The following is a 25,544-nucleotide window of genomic DNA, read 5'->3' on the forward strand; positions in this document are numbered from 1 at the left end:
CATTACAATTGAAAAGAGCTCATTTGTTGGATGTCTTTGTGAGAATATGAGTGAGGGAGGAAAAGGAGGAGGGATATATCTGGATTGCAGTTCAAATGAAGAAGGATTTCAGCTTTCATCGATATCGTTTTCTGGATGCTCAGCAACGATAGGGAAGAACATGTTTGTGAAGAGTGGGAATCTGGTGAACAGCGTGAATACAGAGCGTTTTGCATTTGATTGCACAGGATTCAAGGATGATGGGAATGCATTTGTTGGGGAAGATGGAAAATATGGAGAAATGGATCTTCGAGTGTTTCTTGTTACTCTGAAGTGGATGGTCGTGTCTGTATCGACTGGTGGACATGACACGTTGGGATGTGGAAGTGAAATATTCCCGTGTGAATCTATGAAAAGTGGAATTGACCACATTGACAGAAGTGGAACAGAAGGAGAAAGGAAAGTGAAAGTGAAAGATGAAGGAACAATTGAGTATATTTATTCCTTTACAGATGCTCTTGTGATCGATGGAGAAGCCATTAAACATAAGACTGTTCATTTTAAAGAGAGAATCAATGGAGATTCTGCATCATCATCGTCATCTGTTATTTCATCAATTCAGCCACTTAGCTTGTTATCTTTGAAGTTACAGATTCCAAATCAATTTACACCAAGTATGAATTCACTGATCTCATCGAGTGGAGATCTTCAACTCGAAAACTGTTCATTTGACATCCAATCATCAACGGCCATTCAATACTCGTTGATAACCACAACAGGTGGAAGTTGCACATTGAAGGGATGCAGTTTGACAGGTTGTTCATTTTCCAAATCTCCATTGGTGATGGCTTCTTCTGTTTTATTTGAAAACAGCAACTTTTCAAACATTACGAATACTGGAAGCGGTGAAGGAGGTCTTACAAGAGTGACATTGCAAGGGAATAAAGATTTAGCGATAAAATCAACAAATGCATCATCTTGCTCACTTTCATCAAGCAATGGGAAAGGAGGATTCTTGTATTTGGATTGTGAAAATTGTTTGAATGAAAATCCATTTATTTTTGATACTGGCGTAACATTTGAGAACAACAATGCAACTTTTGGAAAGAATATGTTCATTTTGGCAAAAGATTTTAACAGTTCTGTTACGAATGAGTCATTTGCCTTCAATTACTCATCAATGAAAGATGATGACAATTTGTTTGTTGGAAGTGACGATTTTCATCAAGAAAAGGATTTATTCATGTTTCTGATTCCATACAGCTCATTTGAGATATTTATTTCATTGAACGGATTTGATGTCACGCGTTGTGGAAGTGAGGAAGAGCCATGCAAAACGATGTGGAAAGGGATGAAAAATATGGAAACGGGAGATGATATGAAAACAATTCAAATATCAGGATCAACAATTATTCAAGATTCATTCAGCATGTCCAATTATCAGATCAAAAAGGCTTCATCAATGGGAGAAGAGAATGTGAAAGCGATATTGAATTTTGAAAAGGTAATTGGAGGTCAGCTGGAATATTTCATGGAAAATGATAATCATCTTGAATTTTCCAACATCCAGCTCCAATTAACATCTAGATTTGACAACTCAGCCAAAACGATTATTTCAAACAAAGATGGAGATCTGGTGATAAGTGAATGTTCCTTCCATTCAGAAGCAGAAGTGAACAATGGTTTTGATTGTGTATTTGTGGATGCGATTGGAGGAAGCGTGAAAGTGAATGATTTGTCGATTGAATCGTGCAATGTTGGAAACAGTATATTTGTCATTCATGATGCTGGAGTTTCTTGTTATTTCTTGAATGTTCGAGTAGAATCGTTGAATGAAAGCGGCGGATGTCTTCTTCTGATCAAAGGAACTGAATTAGCAACAAAGATTAATGAAGTGGGTGAGGAAGATATCAATATTAAGATTGATAATTCATCATTTTCAGGAGTGAAGAGAAGTGACAATGGAGCAAGCATTTTGGAGTCGAAGAGTGATAAAAAGATCGATTTGGTTGTGAAGGAGAGCAACATCACAAAAGACAAAGCAGAAATGAGTGAAAAAGGAGGTGCAATATTCTTCACATTGGGTGCATCTGGATCAATGAAGATGATTGACTCGACAATTAGCCATTGCAGCTGCAGTCTTAGTTCAGGGAGAGGAGGAGGAGTGTATTTGGCAACAAAGGAACGAGGAGAATTGAATTTCACATTTGTGGGAATGAAATTCAATGAAAATACAGCAAGAGTCGGGAATGATATTTTCATTGAATGCTTCAACATCACATCGCAGATTAATGAAAGCCAATTCCAGTTTGATCTTCGAGAGAATCATTATTCACGAATTAATGCGATATATGGAATTGATGAATGCCAGTATACAGTTTACACAGATCTGATTGAATTTGTAACAATTTATCAGAGCGACACAATCATTGTGAGCAGTGTGAATGGAACGAATGAGAGGAGATGTGGAACAAACACACTTCCATGTTATTCGATTGAGCATGGCCTGATTCATTTGACTTCGGAGATGATTAGTCAAATACTCGTTATACAAGAGAGTGTGATTGGGGAAGAGATAAATCTGAAGGAAATGAGCTTGTGTTCAAAGAGCAGAGAAAATTGCATAGTTGAAGTTGAAACAGGAATTGAAAGGACGAGAGAAGCGCTGGTGATAGCAAGTGGAACAGTCTCATTGCTGAGAGTGAACTTTGTATTTGATTCGAATTTCATTTCTCAACATGAATCACTAATCTCACCAAAAGGTGGTATTCTTGAAATATTGAATTGTTCATTCACAACAAAACAATCTAATGAAGAAGGAAATGAATATGCAAGCATTCCATTTCGTATTTTTAATATGGAAAAAGGAGAATTGCAACTTGATGGATGCACAATATCAAATCTAGTTCTTCATGAATCTGCATTGTATCTTTCTTCTCAACTTCCATCAGTGATTTATTTATTAACGATTTGCCATTCGACAATTTCAAAATCTCTGATTGATATAAATGAATGTGGGCAATTAACAATTAAGGATTTCAATACAGAAAATATCTCAGTTGAAGGAGATGAAGAATCACTGATATCATGCTTGTCAATGAAAAAGACAATTCAATTAGCAAATTGCACAATGGGTGAAGTCAGTTCAAAGACCACAAAAGGAAAATTGATGAAAGTGGAGAATTGTTTGGATGTGAAAATGGACAGCTGCATTTTCGATGGGAGTTCAAAGGAAAGAAACGAGAAGAGTTTGAATGCAGAAGAAGAGATGTGCAGATGGGATGGATCTCTTGTGGATGCTGTGAAGAGTTCTGTGATGATGAAAGACACAACAATATCGAATTCACAAGAAGGTGGAATAACAATGAGTGGAGGGGAAATGACTGTTAATGATGGAAGATTTGAAAACAACAATCCCTCAATTGAAGGATATCCATCACTGAGAAGAAATATCATCTGTTCAGATTCTGGAACATTGAATGTGATGAGTTTGAAAGGAGGAGATGGATGGGAAAGAAATACATCACTTTGGATGTTGAATGAAGGATGCAGTTTTGGAGGGATTGTTTCAGAGAGTGATTCATCGTTCTTCATTCCAGTTCTGGGGAGTGTGGAAGCAAAAGAAGAGACAGATAGAATGAAGCTGACATTCAAAGGAATGCTTCTTGTTCCATGCAATTTGTCATTTTCAGTTGTGAAGAGAAAAGGAGAAGAGAAAGAGATTGAACATTTTGATTTTGACTCAAATGGGTTTTTGTCAGAAATAGAAGTTGAGGGAAGTGTGGCAAAAGATCTGATCAGCAGTTGTGGAGATGAAATCGAAGTTAGTGTGCACATTTTGTTTGGGAATGCTGAATCTCCATCATCTACAGATTCATTCATTTTGAAGAATTCAACTGTATCTGATGGAGATGGAAACATTGCGAAAGGAGACAACAAAACAAATTCATTGTGGATTGTGATTGCTATTATTATATTTGTTCTTTTTATTATTCTGATAGGATTTGTTGTTGTATCAATTCGATGGAGAAAGGCAAAGAATGAAAACAAAGATTTGAGAGAGATTGTGAATGATAACATCAGAAAAGATCCGAAGGCATTTGAAATGGTGACAATGGAGATGTCGCCTGAGGAGCAGTGGAGGAGGGTAGAGAAAGAGGCAGAGAAGAAGAATGAAGAGAGGACAAAGAAGAGAGAATATGAAAAGAAAATGCATCATTCTGAGTCATCTGAATATCTTTTGGCTGAGAGTGGATCAACAGAATACATCCTTGAACAAGATTCTGATAAAATCGGTAAATGGGATTTGGAGAAGGAAGAAGAAGAAGAGACACAAAAGCGAATTCCATCACCATCAATCTCATCCACAGATACAGAAACCACATTTGTTCGAGGGGAGGATCTGTGTCCAACAACCTCATCGATGTCAAACTTGGTGGATGCAATGGCCTGCTCATCTCCTTATGAAAAGTTGATTGTGGATTTGAGGGATTCTCTGTTCATGCTGCTTCATGGGAGGAATGAGAAGAAAGATCTGGCGATTGGCACTCTGAAGGAGAGAGAGGTGACAGGAGCGCAGATGCTGTTCTGGGTGGCGAATGGAGCGTTGCACTCGCTTGAAGATGAGGAAGACGAACTTCCCTCTTTGCGAGACTTGAGTCCGCACATTGTGCTGTTCTCGGAGCACATGGTGATCTGCATTGCGCTCCACTCCGACTGCTCCTCGTCATCTGATGATTCGGATTCATCCACAATCTCATCATCAACCACGATTGTGACATCTGCAAGTGTTGTTGATGATGATGATGATGAAAGAGATTCTCTGCCCTCATCAGCGTTTGAGGATGATGAGGATAAGTGGAAGGAGTGTTTGAGGTGGAAGGCGCCCGAGCTGGTGATGAACAGGAAGATGGGAGCAACAGAGAAGTCGGTGGCATTCTCGATTGGGATGATGCTGTGGGAGTGTGTGACACTCGAGATCCCGTTTGGAGAATACGAAGGGGAAGTGGCAGGGCAAAAGATTGCTGATGGAGAGAAGCCGGATGAGAGGGGAATTGAAGAGAGCATGATGAAGAATGTGGTGAATGCGTGTCTGTCAGCAGAGCCATCGAAAAGACCAACACTCACAGAAGTGAAGAAAGAGCTGGTTGGGTTATTTCCTTCTGGGACATTTGTTGTGACGATGACAGATGCGATCATGCTTGAGGAAAGCAGCGAAGAGCAGGACGAAGAAAATGATGATGGAAAAGAATGTGAAAAGGAAGGGAAATTGGATGTGAATGAGATGAAAGACATGTTTGACAAAGGATGAGAGATGAAAACAAAAGAAATATTAACAAAACATGAATGCTTGATGTCAGAGAAAGAAAATTGTTTCTGCATATTTGACTCAATTTTGATTGCAGCTGAAATTCACCTCGTAGATTTTTGAGATATGCTTGATTTAAAGTTGAAGTTTTTGGAGCATGCGAATTTTTTTATTTCTTGTATTTTTAATATGTTATAGAAGATTTGTTTCATTGACTTTTGAAAAACAGAAAATTCGAAGAAAATGGGGAAATAGGGTGCATATTTTATCTTGACCTCAAAATTTTATCTCAACCCTGTTTTTTTGAAACTTATTTTTGCTTTTTTGATCTGTGAAAAGGCTAAAAACAAAAACAAAATAAATAGACTTTCTGATATTTTTGTTTTTCAGAATTCTATTAAATAATTTTTTGAAATTATTATGTTCAAAAAAAAATTGAAAATTTTTATAATTTAAGACCCAGATCAAAGACTTGCTGGCTGTGAAGCGAATATTTCATATCAAACGTTTTAAGCCACAGCATCAGCATTCCGCATTCCTATATTATAATTTTAACTTGTTTTCAACATTTTCAATTTAATTTTTGACCTTTTTTTCTCATTTCACTGTTTTTGCTTAAAACATGAATTTTTCTATAAACAAGTGTTTGTGCCAAATTTTATTAAAATGAAAAAAATACATGGGTGATTCTTTTTTTAAAATCACAAATGTTTAATTATCTAATATATCAAAAATTTCATATTTTGCTTTATATTTTGTTAACAAATATCAAAATAAACTTAAATGGAATCTGTTGCTTGAAAATGCTATTTCATACATTCAAGTGAATTTACGTGAATGTTAACAGAAATTTGAGCAAAACATGAAATATTTGATTTATTCAAAAATTAAACATTTGTGAATTTTCAAAAAGAATCACCCAGATAAAGTCTTATTTATCGTTTATTTGCATTAAGCATTGAAATGAAAAGGAACTTTTCAATAATTTGAACAGAAAAGCAAGTATATATCATTTTTTGTGTTTCAAATTACCACACACATACAAATAAATTATCGTTTTAACACAAAAAAATCGTTTTATTTTAATAATATTTATTTATCATTTCAATAAATTTCAAAACAAATTCATATGCATCCTTAAAATCGTGTTTTTTTGAAAAAATGTGTGAAATGAGAAAAAATGTAAAAAAACAAGTTGAGAAAGTTTAAAACAAGTTCAACTTATAAAAAAGAAACGATGTTTATGATATGAAAGCTTAAACCTGCCGAAAAAAAATATTCGCTGGAAAACCAGCAAGTCAATGATCAAAACATAATATTATTACAATCCTCCATCTTTTTGAAAAACAAGAAATATTGGAAAAAAAAATATATAATAAGTGTAAGTGCACAATATACGACAGTTAACAATTTTCTGTGTGGATGATTATAAGAATATTATTAACTGTTTTATATGGTTTGCTTGAATTTTTTTGTGCGGAAACTTTTTTGTTGGACCCATGAAATTTATAAAATTTTTACTCAAATTATGGGATCGATCAAAATTTTTGATCAAAATATTAATTTTGCAATTTTTTTCTGAATGCAAATTGAGGATCGCAAATTCAAAATTAGCTTCTTCAAAGAATTATTTCATAACGCAAATGATACATGGGAATGGTTCAGAAATGAAGTGTTAAATCAAAGATACATAGAATGCAGAAATTGTCACAAGGAAATGGTTCTCTATGAACGAAATCCTAATTCCAGGCAATGGAGGTGCTTCAGATGCAATAAAACAATAAGCCTGCTGTCAAATCTATCAATAGAAAATCAAAAAATAGGAATTGGAAAATTAATGCATATTTTCCTTTTCAAATGGATGAAGCTTTCAATCATGCAAACTTCTTCACTTCTTGGTGTGCATAGAAACACAGTTGGTTTTTACCATTCCCTTGCAACAGCAGCAATGGCACTGAGCTCAGCATCATCGTTTCAGCCAATTGGAGATGAAAATACAATTGTGGAAATTGACGAAGCAATTTTGAACAGAAGAAAATATCATAAAGGCAGATGGAAGAAGCAGATCTGGCTTTTTGGAGCTGTTCAAAGAACTCAGGATGGGAAACAAGGAAGCTTTTTTATTATCAGAGTCCCTAATAGGAAAAAAGATACATTGCTACCAATCATTCAAGCGAATATCTTACCTGGAACTATGATTCACAGTGATGAATGGAGAGCGTACTCATCTCTCAGTTAAATCGGTTACGGCCACAAAACAGTCTGCCATGAATATCATTTTAAAGATCCAGAAAGCGAAATATGTACCAACATGATTGAGGGACTTTGGAGCCAATTTCGAAAAGATTTGCCTCGCACGGGGCTGAAGGAGAAATTCATTGATGATTATAATTCTTCTTTTGTGTTTCAAAAAAGAAAACAATCAACATTTGTTGAAACTGTGAAAGAAATTTGCCAATATAAAGTGGATGAATATATTGAAGAAGAAAAGGAAGACCACGAAGAAGATGATGACGAAGAAGATGTGCCAGTTTTAGCTGAACAAAATGAAGAAATTTCTGAGGATTCGATGGAAGTTAGCGATGGAGCGGAGCATTCTGAATATGAACCCGAATAAAAAACCGTTGCATTGCTTAAATCATATTTGTTAAGAAATATTTGTTTGCATATCAATCTCTAATTGCAAAAATTTTTGAAAATTTGATTGAAAATAAGAAAAAATTTTTGATCAAAAAATAATTACGCAAAAAATATAATATTTTTTTTTCGAGTTTCCGCAAATGGTTGAAAGAAAAAAACATATGTGCACGACATGTTATCATCATAGCTTCAACATATGTTAATTTTATTTACGGTCGTATATTGTGCATTAACCAAAATAAGGAAATTAAAACATTTCAAACATTTCTAGATATTTTTTATTTATCACAAGCTTATGTATCGCTGAAAGCATAACAAAAAAGAAAAAGGTCAAGATAAAGAAAAAAGGTCAAGATAATATTATAGCCCTAATTAATTTTCAGAAATATTTATCAATTTTCTGTCAGTGTGCGTTGTCTGGGCTCATTGATAGTTATTTGTAAAGGCAAAAAGGAAAAGATGAAAAATTGATTATCAGTTATTACACTTTACGTACAGTTTGTTGATATAATCTCATGTCATTGAGATTGCTTCATTTAATCTCGTTCAATTGATTATCATTCACGAATACTAATAATTTTTGTTTGAATTAGATCAAAACTTTTGAATTTTTGCTAACTTCTAAAAAAATTGTTTATGTTTGAATGTTATTCATAAAAAGAGAATACAACCAAATAACCATCTCAAAATCAAAGAAAAATAGTCGCAACAATTATAATCGGCAAGCCATTACAACAAAAGAAATCTAAAAATAAAAATAGTGTTTAATTTTTTTAAAGAAAAAAATTTCAGTTTCAATGTTTAAAAAATTATAAAAAAGGCAATTGCATAAACAGAAAAATAAACATATTGCATTTAACAGAGTAAAGCAACAATAATGGACAATATGAAACAAGCAAGAAAATATATATAAATTCAAATACATATTCCTTTTTTTTAAAAAAAAATAGATAAACAAAAGTCTGTGGGAAAATTAGAAGAAATAAAAGAAAAGAAAAGAAAAAAACTAATCAAAATTTAAATGAATTTTGATCTATAAATAAACATTTATCATGCAACACTCAAACAAAGAAACTTCTTCTTTTCTGGCTCAAAGTTTTCATATAGGATTATTAAATTCTTTTCAAAAGTTAGAAATTTGTAATGACACTTATTATCACTTGAGTATTTGTGAAGCTTCTTCAAATATGATTTATCATCGACTAACTTTTTGATTGTATCGAATTCTTTCTCTGACTCTTTTTCCCTTTCTTTCTTTTCTTTTTTACTTTTTTCTGAGATGTGGTCGTTCCATTTTCAACGCCTAAAGTCGAAGCATTGTCCAATTGGGAATTAAAACATTGTGAAATAATATTTGTTTCCGTCAAATTTCCAGCTGAGTTCATCAAAAGGTTATCACTTTGAATATAATCTCCAAGCGAAGAAGCGGAAAACAGTTGCTTCATGACATCATCTACAAACGTATTGCATAAATAATCCGACACAGCTGGATCTAATTGTTCAAAAGACGTATGAAAGTTAAATTGAACATTCTCAAATTGATTATTTGATGCGTCATTTTCTTTTGCAATCAATTCAGATGGAGATGAATTTGGTACATTTTCTGGAGTATCATTTCTTGTGTAACTTCTCGTTTCATCAAAATTTCCAGAAAGGATATCTGAATTGGCTAATGATGTACTGTGCATCTGATCATTGAACCGATTAACTTTATCCATTGAAACAAGAATAGGTTGAACAACAATTGTCAAAACATCTTCTTTTGATGTTTCTTTCAAATGATTCATTGCTAACATTTCCTCATCTTTTGAAATCTTCCCCTTTGATTTCTTCACTTTGTCTTCTTTTGTACCACTTACGTTGGCCAGTCGATCTTTTGAATGTCTTCTCTGATGAATTGCAATCGCCACAATTATAGTCACGAAAAGAAGAACCCCAACGACAACAACGACAATTATCCACCAATGAAATGGGGCGGCAGAAGCTTTTGCATTATCATTACTCTGATATGAATGATTACCATCTCTTAAAGGAATACTTTCTGTCCTTACCACGCAAGTGCCTTTCTGAGACAAATTATCAAAAGTGTCTTCTCTTAATTTCAGCACTGCTTGTACATAGATTGATAAACCTTGATCACTAACAGCAGATTCAAGTTGAAATTTTGACGATTCAATCACAAATTCATCTTGGCTCATAAACGTGCATGAAACAAATGGCAACATTTAAACCTGATTTTCTGAAGATGAATCAGTCGAGTTCAATAAATAAAGCTCATATGAAACAAGGCAAGGAAGAAGATTTCTTTCAATAAAATTTACAGTCATTTTGTCTCCGTCTTCGCTTCGAGAAACTGTAGAAATATGTGGTCTGCAAAATAGATACGTTATTTAAGGAAACTCATGAAGCTCGTTCTCATTCGAATTGCATCCTTCGTACAGTTCCAAATCCGCTATTCCTTTTATTACGCATCCATTGCTCTGAATCCAAAGTTCATCATATTCCCCGTCACTCGTGGCTTCAGGGGTTCTTATTCCAGAGTCTGCTTAAATCAAATCATTTGTTAGCTCCCCATTCTCACACATAACATTCCTCTGAACAGAACTGTAGTCTGCAGACTTAATTGTGTTTCCAACAATTGTATCGTTTGTCAATTGCGTATATCCTCCGACCACAGACAGTGCACCAATGGATGAATTTGCAAAAATCGTTGATTCAATTTCTGAAGTGCAGTTTCTCAGAGTAGCATTTGATCCATCAAATCTACAGCTAAAATGTTCTTCTTCATTCTCTTCAAAATCCATCTTATTCGCAGAAACAATTGTTATTAACGCTTCAAATCTTGATATCTTTAATGAGCTGTTTTCGGCATTCAACACTTTTCCATTTTCGGAAGAAATCTTCATATTATGTAACTTTGTATCAGATATTTAACATTTACACCGTTCATAACAATAAGTGAGTCAAGGCCATTCACCTTAACATTATTCATGTTGAAGAAACTGATATTTACATTCACAGAAGCCAAAGAATTTTGATTATCTTTAAATAAAAACGGAGTTACTGAAAATGAAGTTGCAATATTTTCATCCACACATTCAACAAAGTTCATCGACAAATGGCCTCTATCCATTTTCACAAGATGGATCTCAATGGCTTCGTCTTCTCCAATCGCTGGCCGAATAAATCGGCAGTTGTTAATATTCAGCGCTCCAGACCCGCCTGCGTATATCAGCGCAGAAGGCTCGGCATTTGTTCTCATCCCATTCTCTTCAACAGAATCCAACGTCTTCGGGTACATAAACCCCAAATATTGGAATACCACGCTGCTGTAGCACGTAAAAAGGTTGCTTCCCGGATGGACATCACAATTTATCTCCGCTTCCTCGTTGTTTTCATTCGAATTTCCGATTCCTTCAATTGTAATTATCCTCCCTTCATTCAAAGAAAATGCAATCGCTGTTAGTGGCTGTGCATCTTTTATAATCTTGATTGCTCCTCCTCCAGACAGCCAATTTAAAGCTCCAAAAAAACTGCCTTTTGGTGAATCAAAGCATCCCCCGTCTCCTCTTCCTCCAACTTTAAGATATGTTGTCGTTGTTGAAAGCTGTAAATAACTCGTCGGTGGATCAATATATTCCGTTGTTATATCATATCCATTGAATATTATCATCCATTCATTATCTGGACGCTTGAAGCCTGGAAATATCACTTTCAAAAAATGAATATATTCATCTCTTATGTAATCGTGTGCAATGATTGATAAATAAAATCCAGTATTTTTCTGACGTAATCCAGTTCCTGCAGCACATCCTTCGAAAATCAAACGGTCAACGCCTGTATACATCAAGTGCGTTCCATTACTTGGGTTATTAATACTCAAATGCAAACCTCCTGAATATCCATGATCGCATTTGCATGATGAAAAGCTTGTTCCATGACTAAATAAAGGATCGCAGTCAAGACCCATATCAACATAAAGAGCTCCGCAATGACGATCCATCTTCAATTTGCATGAGTTGCATTCTTCGAATGAACAATTACGAATACGCAAAGTACTTCCCCTTTTTGAAACTTCGCACTGAATATCCATAATACAATCAGCATTTGAAGTGATCTTCTTTAATCTCAAAGAACTCACAGTTGTATATCTTCCATAGTTGCATGGAAAATGAAACGGAGCTGAAGGAAATGCTATCATTTCACTTTCATCAGCGCATTCAACAGTATCAATCGTCAGAAAAGCTGTGCTGATAGAAACAAAACGGATATTTACAAGATCATTTTTCTTTATAACTGGTCGAATAAAATTGCAATGGTAAATATTCAGAATTGACGAACTACCTCCATCGCAAATTAATGCAAATGTCTCAGCATTCTTCCCCTTCCTATTTTCTTCAGAAGATTCTAGTGTCTTCGGAAACATTAAATATAAATATCTGAATTCAACATCTTGTATGCATGAAAACAGATTACTTCCTGGATGGGCATCACAATTGATCTCTGTCATATCTTTTATTTCCCTGATGTCTGGCCCGTTCACCCCCTCAAAAATAATGCCTTCACTTTTATCAAATGAAACAGCTTCTGCAATGAGGATATTTGAAGATTTTACAATTTTTATCTGGTACGCATCTTCAACAGGTCTTCCATCCAATAATTCTCATGCTTTTCTCAAACTGCTCATCGGGGAGTCAAATGTTTTTCCATCTCCATCTCCTCCAGCTTTCACATATATCATAGTAACTGTGTCCAAATACATCGAAATAAAATCAATATCGCTTCCATCAGCATCTTTGCCCGCAACAAACCAAGCATAATCTGGCAAAGAATAATTTTCTGCAAAACTATATTTCATCACCTTCGCCATTTCTTTGTGCAAGCCTGTTGGCACCTCAACATATAATCCAGTATTTCTTCTCGATTCTTCCGTTCCTGCTGTGCATCTCTCAAAAATCAAATTTGCTCCAGAAGGCCATTTAATCTGCGCCGCATCCGCAATGCTTCCTATTTTCAAATAAATGCCTCCAGATTTTCCTTTGCTACACTCACATGAAGAAAAGAGCGTTTCCCCGCTATCACGAATTGAAAACGAGAAATCAGCCTGTTCATTTTCAACATAAAGCGCACCGCTATGTGCTTTCCTAGTTCCTTCGTTTGAATTACATTTTCCAAAGGTACAATTATCTATTGTTATTGCTTGATTTCTGTAATCATAATATGTGCACATCAAAACAGGATCATTACATGAAGCAATCTTCTTCAAGTTCATTGAAGTTAAACAAAATTCAGTAGCATAATTGAATGAGAACGGTGATGTGGAAAATGAAGTTGTGATATTGCCATCACCACATTCAACAAAATTCATCTACAGATGACCTCCATCAATTCTCACGAGATGAATGTTAATAGTTTCGTCTTCTCCAATTGCAGGCCGAATAAATCTACAATAAGAAATGTTTAATGTTTCCGAATTAAAAATTCCCTGAATTAGTGAATATGCCCAGTCTTCCATTTCATAATCATTTTCTTCAATTAAATTCAATGTCTTCGGGAAAATAAACTCCAAATTTCTGAATTCCACACTTCCATAACACTCAAAAAAATCACTTCTCGAATGGACATTACAGTCCATCTTGGAATAATTACACTGTTCTTCCGTCTGTGCAATGCCTTCGATTATCAATTTAATTCTTGTTTCAAACCTTATTGATTCAGCGCAAAGTGCTTCTCTCCCACAAATAATGTAAATGCAGCATCTATCAATATCAATATATTCGGTAAGTGATTCGTATGCTTCTTTCAAACTCCCAGTTGGTGTTTCAAAACTCGAGCCATTTCCATGACTACCGCTCTTAACGTATTTTTCCTTCATTTCTTGTTGCGCCAAAGAAAATGCGAATAGAACAAAATACTGATAAAACTTCATTGACTCTGTGATTTTCAATTGTTAATTAATAATAATTTTTATTTAATAATGCAATTGATGATCCAAATCGAATATAATATCAACAAACCTCAAAGAAAGCACACTGCTTTCAAGAAACAAAATACATTTTTCATCACTTTTCCAATGTGATAAATAATTCTCTGAACTTCTTTACAAATAAACGGAAAAATATCATTTTTTTTTTTTTTGCAAAATACAACTGCCCTTTCAATTGAAATTTTTTTAAAATTTTATTCTTCCTTATGACAAACATAACTTTCAATGTTTTTCATTTTTTCATCAAAATCTAAAAAAAATTGGAAACATACACTTGAAGTTAAAAATCATTGAGGTGATCTTGGTGTTATGGTGGAAGTAGGAGAAACTGGTGGTTGAGATGAAGTGTTTTGGGGAAGCAAACTGATAAGTGGCGAGCCAAATTCCAGCAAATATGCAGAAATCTTTCCGATCTGTGTTGCCATCACAGAAGGAGGAGGAGACTCCTGACGAAGAAGAACAAGCAGAGCTCGCTAATAAATGTTAATAAAAAAAAGTGTTATGAGTTTACAAATTAAATGATGAATAAAAAGAAAAAATGAATAAAAATAACATTTTGTGGTTTCGAAAACATGAGGGAAGAAAAGATTTTTGAAAAATTCAAAAGAAAAGAAAATGTCAAAATATTCTTTCAAAAGAAAAAAATAATACTCTCAAAATAATGAATAGCAAGCACAGTAGATCATCATCTATTTTACCTCTATTAATAAATAAATTTTAAAAAAATACTTCTCCAATCTAATCTCTTTCCCTTCATCTCTCATCCCTCATCCCTTCGCCTCCCCACACCTGCACAATCGCATTCATTTCCTCGCTCGAGAACAGCGCATGCATCGGAGCAGAGGCCGATGCCGTGTCGTCCTCCAGAAATTCCATCTCCAGCACCCCCGACGCATGCTTCCTGCGGTGCTCCTTCAGCTTCTCCCTCACAAGAGCCACTCTCAACTTCTCTGGGAAAGGGGGCAGACGCTTCGGCAGACTGAAAGAGCGCATCGCCTCGCGCGACAGCCGCTGCGTCTGCAGCTTCAGCACCTGCACTGCACACCACCGCACAAAGTCCTCTCCACCTTCCACAGCAAAATACGATATCCGCTTCTTCTTCTTCTGCGCTGCATTTTCGTCCTCTTTATCTGCCCTTCGCGTCGTCGTGCCCCTGTTCCGCTTAGTTTCCTCGCCTTTCTCTTTTCCTGCACCCAGCAGCTTCTCATCCACTCCAGACACTCCGCCAACCATCCCGTCGTTCTCTGCGTTCTTCAGCGTTATCCCCTTCCCAAACACAGTAATCGCCTTCTCCACATTCCCTCCCACCACATCCAGAATGTTCCTCATCTCCTTCTTGATGTCTTCTGCCAATCCCAGCCAGTACTTGTCGAACTGCAGCAGCAATAACTCCAGTCTGCACAAGCTAATCAACAGAAACCCTTTCGCCAGCCGCTCTGCCTGAATAACAGTGTATCTGTACTTCTTCAGCATCGCCACCATGTGCCCCGACCTCTTCACATGCCTCATAAACTCCAACAGCACAACCGACGTGTTTCTCTTCTCCGCGCGCTTCCTCTGCACTGCATGGACCATCACGCTCTGTGCCAGCTCCTCTGCAACCGAGTCTGTCTGCCTTGACACCATCGCCCTGATTCGCCACTCGCTCTGCTGTGTCAGCTGGTGCTGCTCCTGCAGGTTGCGGTAGAGCGTCACTGCGCGGTGCTCCTTCAAAGCCGTCTCAAAAACAGACAGACGCGCAAACAGACGCACAATCGAGTCCCACTGTCGCAGGCGCTGCGCGCAGCGGTAGACTTCGGGGTTGCGCTTGAGATAGGCTTCGCGCTGTGGAGATGGGGTTGGAAAAAAAGAGAGAAAGAGAAAGAAAAGAGTTAAATGTAAAAAATGAAATGAAATTGAAGAAGTTAAAAAAAAAACATTTGAAATTCATATGAATTTTAAAATTAACTAATTGATCAAACCTGAGAGCGTTTTGAGACGGCGTCGAAGTGGATCTTTTTCCATTGCAGTCTTTGGATCATCTCTTCCATCAGCTCTGCTCTTCGTTGCGCACTGTTTTGCTGCCGCTGCATTCGATCGTTGTACTATGTGAGATTAAACAAACAGAAAAAAAGGATTAATCCAAATGCACAACAAAGAAAGAACAAAACAATGGAATTAAAAAATAGAATAACGGTTTGTGATAATAAGGAAACAATAAATTAGCCTGTTGATAGTTACAAAGTACTGTGCTCTTCACTTTATTTCGCTTTAAAAATCTATTTCTCTGCTTTCCTCCTTCACACACATACACACAACACACACACTCTCTTTCTCTCTCAGCAATTTTTCTAAATATTAAAGCAAAAATCCTTCTTCTTCCTCTTCTTCTCGCATACATATTCTTTCAGCCTTTGCCTCTTCTCTTCAGCTGTTTCAACGCTCCCGTCCTTCTTGATTCCGCCTGTCTGCAGCCCCAAGCTCTCCTTTTCCCTCAGCCTCCGCTCTGCTTCTCTTTCGCGCTCCCTCCGCTTCCTCTCTCGCTCCGCCTGCCGCTCTTTCTTCCGCCTCTCCAAATACTCCTCGATGTTCTTCGAGTATCGTGCCTGCTCTTCTGGATGGTCCCTCAGGTAGTTTATCGTCTTTCCAATGTTCCCGTCAAACTTGTCCACAAACAGCCGCACGGCGCCAGAGTTCCGATCTTCCCTCTCATCGCCGTCTTTCTCTCCGCTTTCTTCTTTTTCTCGTTCTCGTTCTCTCTCTCTTTCTCGTTCCCTATCAATTTTTTGCTCTCCGGTCAATCCATAAACAGACGTATCAATGCGTTGCATGTGGGGATTTGTTGGAGAATATCTCGATGCAGTTGAAGCACGAAGCACTTCAAAAGTTGCAAAAGAAAATAAAATGAAAAAGTCAAAATAAAAATAATCATTATCTGATAATCATAAATTTTTATATATTTCACATATTACTTTGAATACAAAAATGAAAATTTCTCTATTTCTAATTATTAATTTATAATCTGTTGTACCAATTATTTTATTCATGAAAATAGAAATAGTTCTTTTTAAGATTTCAACTTTAGCATACAATCAGGTGTTTGCGTTTTCTTTGGAGTGTAAGAAGAGAATGCTCGTCGGTGAAGGTTGCTTGAATGAGAAGGAATGTATCTGCTTCCATTCGTTCCCATAGGTGAAGTGGAAATCGCTTGATATGGTGAAGTGGATGAGGATGTTGATGAATGAGATGGTGTTCGCGGAGAAAGTGAAGTTGGTTTTTGATCTTTATTTCATTGAATGGAAGAAAACATCAAAATGGAAATTTCATATAAAATTCAATTTTAATCAAAAATTATCTAATGTTGTAATATGTTATTTATTTACCTATTAACGTTAACATTTCTTTGGCCATGCTGTCAATTTCTGCCCTTGACACTGCATCCGAATCAGAACGACCAGAAAATGTACCAAAAGTAGTGTTTTGCTGGGAAGAGAGTTGTATAGTCTGATCCAATGCTGAAAGAGTTTGCAAAATTTGTGATTGCCCGCTGGAAATGAGCTGATCAAAAGGAGTTGAACCCTAAATGAAGAATATAAATCAAAAAATTAATAGAAGATATGTTTAAAAATTTCAAAATATCTTCTTCATCACACAAGCAACTCTTCTGAATTTCTTGTTTTTGGAGATAAAGATACAGTTGATGCTGTATGTCGAATTGGTTTTGAAGAAGGACTCTTTGGACTGTTTCGAAAGTCGCTACTGGTTGATAATTTTTTCTGCAACGATTTTTCTAATAATAAATAAATGAAATTCATTTTAAGCGGCAATGGATCAAACCTTGCAAAGGTTCGGGCCTATGTGATTGATAACTCATTATTTTCAAATCTTGTCAAAAAATTATTATAGAAAGGGAAAAATGTAACTAATTCTTAATTTCATGCCTCACTCATAAATGTTTTATTCAGAAAACTCCTTAAAAATAAAATTTAAAGCGATTTTCGAAAGAAATTCAAAGAAACCAACAATATTCTAACAACTATGGTCAATTTGATCTTTTTCAAAAAGATAATATTTAAAGAAGCTTAATTATATTTTTTGTTTTCAATACTGATCATTTAGATGTTGTTGCGATTTGACAAAACGTATGTTCCTTTGTGACTGATGACAAACAAAATTGGTTTTCTGACGGACCGAGTAATAGACACAATGAGAAGAGAAATGTTTAATTCGAATTAAAACAACTTATTCAAATAAACAAAGTTTATTCAGAATAAATTGTTTTTATTGGAATAAACTGGTGTTATCTGGAATAAACTGTAATTATTCGAATAATAATATTTATTTCAATAAAAATTTCTTATTCCGATACCATCTAATATTATTCACGTGAGAACCTTAATTATAAAAACAATAATTTTTAATACAAATATTATCAAATATAACAAGAATAAGTGAAGAATAAAAACACATTTTTTGAAAAGGATATTGACAAAAAATACATATTTGAAATGAATTGATCATCGGACCGTCAGTGAAGTCAGTGAAATCATTGACTGTCAATGGAGTCGGAATCCATCAGGTAAGATATTTTTATTTTGTTTATGAAACATTGTGAAGTTTGAAATGAAAAAGATAAAATGAATAAATGGGTTATTATTATTGAATTCATAACTTTTTTTGGTGAATTGATTGTTTGAAAAATTGGGTGATTTTTTTTGATATGGGGCATAATTTTTTAATTTATGAAAAAAAACATGTTTTGCTCCAAACTTATTCTGCACACATATCACAATGTTTATAACATTATTATGCAAAAAAATATTTGAAATGGAATCCATAATAATAATTTATTTTCATTTTTGAAAACAAATGTGTTTTTAAAAGAAATATCAGGAGAATATTCATGAAAGGTGTGATTTGAATATTGTTTGCATTATAATATTATTTGAACAGGTATAGAAGTTTCACTGAATTGTCATTGCTTCTTTTATTGATTTCATATTTACAGGAACTATCTGCGTTTAATTATTGCAACAGAATGTGGAAATTTTGTTTATTCGAACTGAAAATTGGATGAAGACACAATTGCGTGAAGATTTGTTGGATTCTCAAAATTTTCAAGAAAAAATTAAAAGAAGAAGAAAAATCACTGTTTGTATGGAAATAGCTTCCTTTCTTTCTTTATCATTATCTTTAACATTTTCATCATCAAAATGACTGCGAAATGATCGAATTAAATGCATCTTCTTGTGAAATTGGAACAGATGGAAGCGAAATTGTGAAAAAGGATGAATCCGAAGCAAAAAGAGGAGTCGGATTCGTTCCTTTCAAAATCATAAGAATGGAGAGAGAAGCAGACGCAGGCGGAGATGGGGCATTATACAGAAAAGAAATGAGAGAGGTCAACAACGCCATTGCTGCTTCACGTGGAACAGGAGGCAGCTCATCCTGACAAGCACTGTTAACATCCAGAGGAGCAAGAAAATACAGCGACTTCACTGCATATGTCCACTTTCCCGACTGCTTTGACAGAGAAGGAGAAAGAAAGTCCTGGCAGCGCTGAGGGTTATTGGCAAGGAGGAGCAGCCAAGAGCAAACAGGAGACAGAAAGCAAGCATCGCACAGGAAGGCGAACAGAGGGACGAATAAGATGGCTTTCTTCTGCTTGGCAGGCAGAAGATCGAGAAGCGATGTGAAGACAAAGAAGAGCTGCTGGAGCAGAATGGAGAGGTGCTGCTGTGACAGAGAGGCGTCTGCTTTGGACAAATACACTGAGACTGACTTCAGAACAGCCGAAAGTGCGCAGAGGGGCACGCGGAAAAAACACAAGCACAACTGAGTGTCTTCGCAGCGTAAGAGAAAGGACTTCACAATCGACGGAGCGCATGCAATGTCTTCAACCCCAGATTGTTCAGCTCCGCAGCAGTCATTGTATTCACTGCGGTAGATGCAGTTGAACTCTTCTGGTTTTGCTTCCGGGAAAGGCAGGCGTCTCGCTTTTTTGCTTCTCCGCTGAGCAACTAAGTTGTGATGTTCTTGATCAGTTTGAACGACAAGTCTGGCGAGCGGACTAGAATCTGCTCCAACTCCATGTTCAACTGCATAAACACAGCATTGTGCACAGAATGAGAGAACGAATAATGCAAATAACTCACACAAAAAATTTCAAGATGTGCAAAAAATTCGTATCAACATTTTGAACATTCAGAACACGCATAGCCATAGAAGCTGAGGCAGATGAGGATGAAGATGATGAGCTTTTGCCAGCAAGTTTCGTTTTAATCAAAGATGAAACAGTTGTTGCAGATGAAGCTCCAGTTGAAGATGATCTGGGATTAGTGACTGTTGTTGCTGCTTCCTCCTCTTCAGCATATTGTTCGCATCCAAACTGCTCAAACAGCCTTCTCACAAACACAAAGAATGTGTTTGAGAAGATCTGCCTGTCTTTCACGATGCTCAGCTGTCTCACCAACACACTCTCATCCACACTGCTCATCCCATCTGAAGATGATTTCATTAACGAATGATCTGTCAAGGTGGAATCTGCGAATACATCGTCATTCAAAGTAGAACACATCTTCAGCGGATACGGGTGGTGCGGTGGAGGATGCATTGCGAAAAAAGGAAAAGATCCGATTGCTTGCGATACAGTAAGAGGCAGATGGTTTTCTCTTGTCATTTCTATCAGCTTTGCCTGTGGAATCTGGCTGAGAAGCTGGCGCTGAGGCTCCAGTCGTCCACAGGCTACATCCGCTCGTAGATGAGGATGTATGCCGAGTACGGCTTGACCGTGTCCGCCTCGCTCAGCAGGCCTAGGCGCTTGTTCTTGAGGATCTCGGGATCGGTCAGCGCGGTGTCGTCCAGGAAGCTCACTCCAAAGGCCTCTGCTTTTAGTGTCTCGATAGCAGGAGAAGGGAGCAGCCTAACTCTGTCGTCGTTGAACTCGTTCCACTGGTGCGGCGCATCTCTTTCTCGTACAAATGAGATGGTGTGTCCAGCATTGGCTGTGCCCGAGTGGTTGATGATTCCCTGCAGACGGTATTTGCAGTAGCTTTCCGGACGCAGCTTGTCTTTTCTTTCGTTGGAATGCGACACCTGCAGATTCTTCAGATTCTCTTTGCTTCCAATCTTTTCCAACATGATTTCTGTGTCAGCTTTGGTTAACCGCTTCACACTGCTTAGTTTTTCTTCCCTCACATGCATCGCCTCCCACGTAAATGGCTCGAGATCCAAGTCCTCCTCAATGGGGAACTCAAACTTGTCGTTGATCTTCGCTCTGTTCCCAGTCAGCAGCTGGTAGTCAAAACGCCTGAGAAAAATAATGAGTGTATTCGGCAGGTCTCTCAGAACTGTTCGGTTGATCACATCAACCTTATGATACTTGCCACACTCTTCGCATTCGTAATCCTCAATCTTCGACCCAACCGCCATCGACGTCAACGATTCCGCCAGGCTCTTCTTCCCTTTCACTTCTCCCTCAAGTGCATAGAAGCCATCCGAATGCCACCGCTCGTGCCCGTATCTACAGACATGCAGGTTCATCGTGGTGCCCTTCAAAAAGCGCCTGAAAATGTTTGGAGCTGCCACCGCGTCCAGATGCATCTCCGGCTTGTCCACAAGACACATGAAGAACTCGTGGATGTTACAATGCACGCCATTCACCACCTGCTTCCTGTCTTGTTCGAGATATTCCTCCAGAAACTGCTCAGCATCAATGAACTCCTTCCTGTTCGAGTTGTCCTGCAGCTCCCAGAAGAGATAGCGTACAGCTCTCCACACAGCGCTGTTCTGCACTTTCTCCTCCTCTGTCACGCTGCGCAGCCGCATCTCTGCCATCTTCGCCTCCAGCTCGTCTGGTGGGCGTGTGCTTGTTTCTTTGCTCTTCTTCCACTCACTCAGCACATCTGCTTGTGAAGGTCTTGCCAGCTTCTCCAGGGCGCTTCCTTGAAACTGCTCGCCTTCCCACAGAAGAAGCGTGGAGCGCAGCTGCGTGTGCATAAACAGCTGTTCAAACAGCGAGTTTATGCAGCACAGCGTGCCTGGATTCACAATCCCCCTGTATTTAACCTCTTCGCTTTTCTCAACCTTTTTCTCCTTCTTGTGCGACTTTGAAATCTGCTCGGCGGGTGTGAAGTGGAAAGACGTGTACGTGTTCTTGTCGTTCATCGTCTGCGTCTCATTCAAAAGATGCAGCAGACGCTCTGTGTTTGCCTCATTCCCGCTGCACAGTGCAGCAATCAGACTCAAAATGGCCTTCCTGCTCTCTTCGTCTGCCACAAAATGGCTCTGAATGAGTACCACTTCAGAGTTGCTACGTGAATGCGACGAGGTCATCTTCCTCTGCGAATCGCGCTGTGCAATGTTTGAGGGCAAATATGAAGAAGAAGAAGAAACAGAAGCAGAAGGACTGCGCAGCATCTTCTTCCCAGCCATTCCTGGAGGTGAAGCACCCGTGGAAGCAGCAACAGCATTGAATCCAGCAACCAGCTTGTCCATCCACAGATAATCAATGAGCATCAGCCCAAAGGACTTCTCCGGCAGCTTCAAGCCAACTTCTGTTTTGATCCATCTTTCCAGTTTCCTCAAATTATTTTCTGTTGTCCGGTTGCATGCGCAATGAAGCTGAGAAAGCTCGTTCAGAATGACTCTCAGAGCCACTGAGACAGGCAGAAGAGACAGCTGGCGCTTCTTTGTGAGATTGTTCAGAGAAGACGATGAAGAGGAAGAGGAAGTGGTGGAGGAAGAAGAAGGTGATGCTCCTGACAATTCATTGATGTCCTTATCATCATCATCATCATCACCTCCCACTGACAGACACCTCGGAACATCCATAATCACATCTGCCTGGTATTTTATAACAGCGCCAAGAGACTTAGCCACTCTTGCTGGTATTATCCCTGGCCACTTCATGTTTTTTTCGTTATTGTTCAGTGCAGAATTCAGCAGCTCAAAGAGTGAAGAGAACAAGACAGCAACGTGGAGCTTCTGCATTCCCCGAGGCAAACAGGGACTGCCGAGAACGATGGAGGTTGAGGATATGTCCAGGAAGGAGGAGAGGAGAGAGACAAGAAGCGGCTCGTGTGGTGTGGAAGAAGAGCTGAAAGGTGAAAGAGCGTAAAGAGAATTGAAGAATGAAGAAGAAGAAGAAGGAGAAGATGAAGAAATAGGCAGTGTAACAATAGCATTTAAAAAAGCAAAAGCAGAAAGTGGCTGAATGACGTCAGCAGTGTCTGCAACAGCGCAGAAGAAGAGAAAGAGAAATGGCTCGAATGCACTTGAAAGCAGAAGAGGAAGGACAAAAGAAGAGAACGAGCGGATCATCACGATGAGCAAAGCAAACAGCTGCTGAAGGGTTTCTTCGTCGCGTTCAAAGGAAGATGGAAGAGTTTCAGTAGAAACAGAGTTTGGCTACTGAGAGGAATGTCCGAAGGAGGAAAACAAGGAAGAGGAGGAAGACGATGATAATAATGAGGAGGAGGAGGAGGATGAGACAGAATGTGAAGATAAGTCATTTGAAGAGAAGCTGACAAGAACTCTTGCTAAATCCAGATAAGATTCAATGAGTGTTGTTGATGAAACATCTGGCCTCTTTACCAAAGAATAATCAGGAGCAGATGCAGAAGAAGAGGAAGGAGAAGAAGAAGGAAATAGCAGAAGATCGAAAGTTTCCTCGAAAGGAGTGAGAAGCACACAGAACAGAGCGAAAAGCGCGCGAAAGAGAGAAAAAGAAGATGGAACTTGTGATGGACAGCGACGACACACTCGCAAAAGAGGCACAGATGATAGCGATGGCAGAGAACCCGCTTCTTGCACGCATTCTGATGCAGCTGGTGAATCAATACGGCAAAATCTAGATGATCTCCCCGAAGAAGAAGAAGGGTGTGGCCAGAGAGATAAGTGAAGGGCTATTTCATTTGAGACAGAAAAGAAAAACAGGCTATCTCAAATAGAAAGTGGATCAATGCAATCGATTTCGTCTGCCTCTCGTTCGTTTGATTCGCCAACTTCTTCAATTCCCAGGCAGCCTTCATCATCTTCTACGCAAATGTCAAATTATTTTTCTCCTTTTTCATCATTTTCAACTTTGTCTTCGTCTTCTCATTCTTCTTTGCCTTTTTCTGCTTCTTCACCTTCTCCTCCATAATCATTTTGACATTTTTTCTTGTCTTCTCCATTTCTTGCTTCTTAATTTCTTTTTACTGCTTCAACTCCTTCCTCTTCATCCCCGGCATCACCTTCAGATGGAATATCTCCAACTTCTCAGGATTTTGAGTCTCCACCCCTAGACAAAATACACCAATTATTTTTCAAACTCAATCGGCACCTCGTTCGAGTTCCTGGTCCAAATGCCAAGGATTTTCTCATTCATAAGGAGGAGCAAATGCTCATTCATCATTGGACTCCTCGACTTCATTTGGGATGTCTTATCTTCTTTTCCCACAGACTGGACCACTTCCAATTTCACAGCAGATCCCATCAAATCGATACAATCGACATCTACAAGGATCATCTTCACAGGGTGTGTCTGTTGGGAATGTTATGCCACTGGGTGCGTCTTCTGCGTCATCTGTTTCATCTGCCTCTGTGGCTGAGCAGATTCCGTCTGTGATGCCCATCGCAAGCGTTGCTGGAAACCCTCCGCTGACAGACTTCACCATACTTCTAACACAAATGACGCAAGCTTTCCTGCCTCCTCCTTATCCCCCTCAAATAGCACCATTCTTTTCGCCTTCTGAGCTATTCAACCACACAAATCACTCATCACGCTCGACCTCTTCTGCTCTTTCATCCAATTCCTCCACGCCCTTTTCTTCTTCATAATCATCATATTCCTCCACTGCATCATCTCATCCACAAAATGAAAGCAATTTTCTTTCGAGTTCTCTGAAAACACCTCATCCAGCTGGATACCAAACTGATATGAACATCCAAAAACCATCAGCTTTCTGTTGTTTGTCTTCATCTGCAGCATCTGAATATTAAAGCATTAATAATAATAATAATAACGGCAATGACAACAACATAAGCAGCAAGAAGACTTCATCAACCGAAATGAGCAAAGGAAAGAAAACAGAAGCTGATGGCAACGCAAACACTCAAATCATCAGCATAAACACTACACTATCATCTCGTGATGTTTGATCCACTTCACAAGAATCTTCTTCTTCTTCTTCTTCCTTCTAACTTTCTTTATTGCCTTCTACACAACCTGCCTCAACATTTCATGATGCCCAATCCCTTTACAGTTTCATTTTGAATCGAAGTGAATTGATTAACGTGTCCAATTGCTTATATATGATGATATTCAAACATTATTGAAAAAAAGGAAGATAATAAAAAGGTAATACAAATGATTCACAAATCAAAAGTGTGTTTTTTTTTTCATTGTATTTATTTTGTGATTAACATTAATTATTTTGTTTTCCATAATATTTTTCTTTAAGAAGCGAAATGATTGGAAACTTTTTTGACTTGCCTCGTGCAAGCAAAACTCGCAAAGCTGATAAGGTTTTAGAAGCTTTGGAGGCTACTGCGCCGTCTGATCCTGTGGGGTGTTTACTTTATTTTATCTTTCACTACAAAAAAGGAAAGCCTTTCCAAGAGGCAATCCAGACCCGCTTTGAAGGTTTGCTTTTATATTTTTTTTCCATT

At 37.7% G+C, this 25,544-nt stretch overlaps 9 protein-coding genes across 9 annotated transcripts; 3 read left to right on the forward strand and 6 right to left on the reverse strand.

Annotated features, from left to right (window-relative positions):
- Positions 1–46: 46 nt before the first annotated feature.
- On the forward strand, positions 47–5,290 carry MONOS_13966 (uncharacterized protein; the record flags this gene model as incomplete). The annotated part of the gene is made up of 1 exon (XM_067866722.1): positions 47–5,290. The coding sequence occupies one exon, from the start codon at positions 47–49 to the stop codon at positions 5,288–5,290; it is 5,244 nt and encodes a 1,747-aa protein (XP_067735226.1).
- A 2,308-nt stretch (positions 5,291–7,598) lies between these two features.
- On the forward strand, positions 7,599–7,904 carry MONOS_13965c2 (uncharacterized protein; the record flags this gene model as incomplete). Its single annotated transcript, XM_067866721.1, has 1 exon — positions 7,599–7,904. The coding sequence occupies one exon, from the start codon at positions 7,599–7,601 to the stop codon at positions 7,902–7,904; it is 306 nt and encodes a 101-aa protein (XP_067735227.1).
- A 1,225-nt stretch (positions 7,905–9,129) lies between these two features.
- Positions 9,130–10,152, reverse strand: MONOS_14905 (uncharacterized protein; the record flags this gene model as incomplete). The annotated part of the gene is made up of 1 exon (XM_067867744.1): positions 9,130–10,152. The coding sequence occupies one exon, from the start codon at positions 10,150–10,152 to the stop codon at positions 9,130–9,132; it is 1,023 nt and encodes a 340-aa protein (XP_067735228.1).
- Positions 10,153–10,473: 321 nt separating this feature from the next.
- MONOS_14906 (uncharacterized protein) lies at positions 10,474–12,353 on the reverse strand (the record flags this gene model as incomplete). The annotated part of the gene is made up of 3 exons (XM_067867745.1): positions 10,474–10,805; positions 11,024–12,223; positions 12,272–12,353. 3 exons carry the CDS (start codon positions 12,351–12,353, stop codon positions 10,474–10,476), a joined length of 1,614 nt encoding a protein of 537 aa, XP_067735229.1.
- Positions 12,354–12,590: 237 nt separating this feature from the next.
- Positions 12,591–13,199, reverse strand: MONOS_14907 (uncharacterized protein; the record flags this gene model as incomplete). Its single annotated transcript, XM_067867746.1, has 1 exon — positions 12,591–13,199. The coding sequence occupies one exon, from the start codon at positions 13,197–13,199 to the stop codon at positions 12,591–12,593; it is 609 nt and encodes a 202-aa protein (XP_067735230.1).
- A 934-nt stretch (positions 13,200–14,133) lies between these two features.
- On the reverse strand, positions 14,134–17,930 carry MONOS_14908 (uncharacterized protein). The gene is made up of 9 exons (XM_067867747.1): positions 17,834–17,930; positions 17,730–17,777; positions 17,546–17,682; positions 17,276–17,471; positions 16,983–17,174; positions 16,292–16,770; positions 15,875–15,997; positions 14,703–15,737; positions 14,134–14,386 (listed from the first exon to the last, which is right to left on the reverse strand). The coding sequence occupies exons 2-9, from the start codon at positions 17,764–17,766 to the stop codon at positions 14,201–14,203; spliced, it is 2,385 nt and encodes a 794-aa protein (XP_067735231.1). The 5' UTR covers positions 17,767–17,777; positions 17,834–17,930; the 3' UTR covers positions 14,134–14,200.
- Positions 17,931–19,100: 1,170 nt separating this feature from the next.
- MONOS_14909 (uncharacterized protein) lies at positions 19,101–20,505 on the reverse strand (the record flags this gene model as incomplete). Its single annotated transcript, XM_067867748.1, has 2 exons — positions 19,101–19,990; positions 20,106–20,505. 2 exons carry the CDS (start codon positions 20,503–20,505, stop codon positions 19,101–19,103), a joined length of 1,290 nt encoding a protein of 429 aa, XP_067735232.1.
- Positions 20,506–20,636: 131 nt separating this feature from the next.
- MONOS_14910 (putative ubiquitin specific peptidase 9 Y-linked) lies at positions 20,637–23,213 on the reverse strand (the record flags this gene model as incomplete). The annotated part of the gene is made up of 1 exon (XM_067867750.1): positions 20,637–23,213. The coding sequence occupies one exon, from the start codon at positions 23,211–23,213 to the stop codon at positions 20,637–20,639; it is 2,577 nt and encodes an 858-aa protein (XP_067735233.1).
- Positions 23,214–24,311: 1,098 nt separating this feature from the next.
- On the forward strand, positions 24,312–24,713 carry MONOS_14911 (uncharacterized protein; the record flags this gene model as incomplete). Its single annotated transcript, XM_067867751.1, has 1 exon — positions 24,312–24,713. One exon carries the CDS (start codon positions 24,312–24,314, stop codon positions 24,711–24,713), a length of 402 nt encoding a protein of 133 aa, XP_067735234.1.
- Positions 24,714–25,544: the final 831 nt, after the last annotated feature.

Source organism: Monocercomonoides exilis (assembly GCF_001643675.1).
Source record: "Monocercomonoides exilis strain PA203 chromosome Unknown scaffold3-2548433, whole genome shotgun sequence".
Lineage (NCBI taxonomy): Eukaryota > Preaxostyla > Oxymonadida > Polymastigidae > Monocercomonoides > Monocercomonoides exilis.

What these genes read in the sequence shown, in the direction of transcription:
- MONOS_14908 (XM_067867747.1), bottom strand. Translation starts at nt 17,766, where the DNA reads ATGAGTTATCAATCACATAGGCCCGAACCTTTGCAAG. An exon ending in TAGGCCCGAACCTTTGCAAG is followed by an intron (nt 17,683 to 17,729) that starts GTTTGATCCATT and finishes ATTTATTATTAG; the next exon opens with AAAAATCGTTGCAGAAAAAA. An exon ending in GAAATTCAGAAGAGTTGCTT is followed by an intron (nt 17,472 to 17,545) that starts GTGTGATGAAGA and finishes TTCTTCATTTAG; the next exon opens with GGTTCAACTCCTTTTGATCA.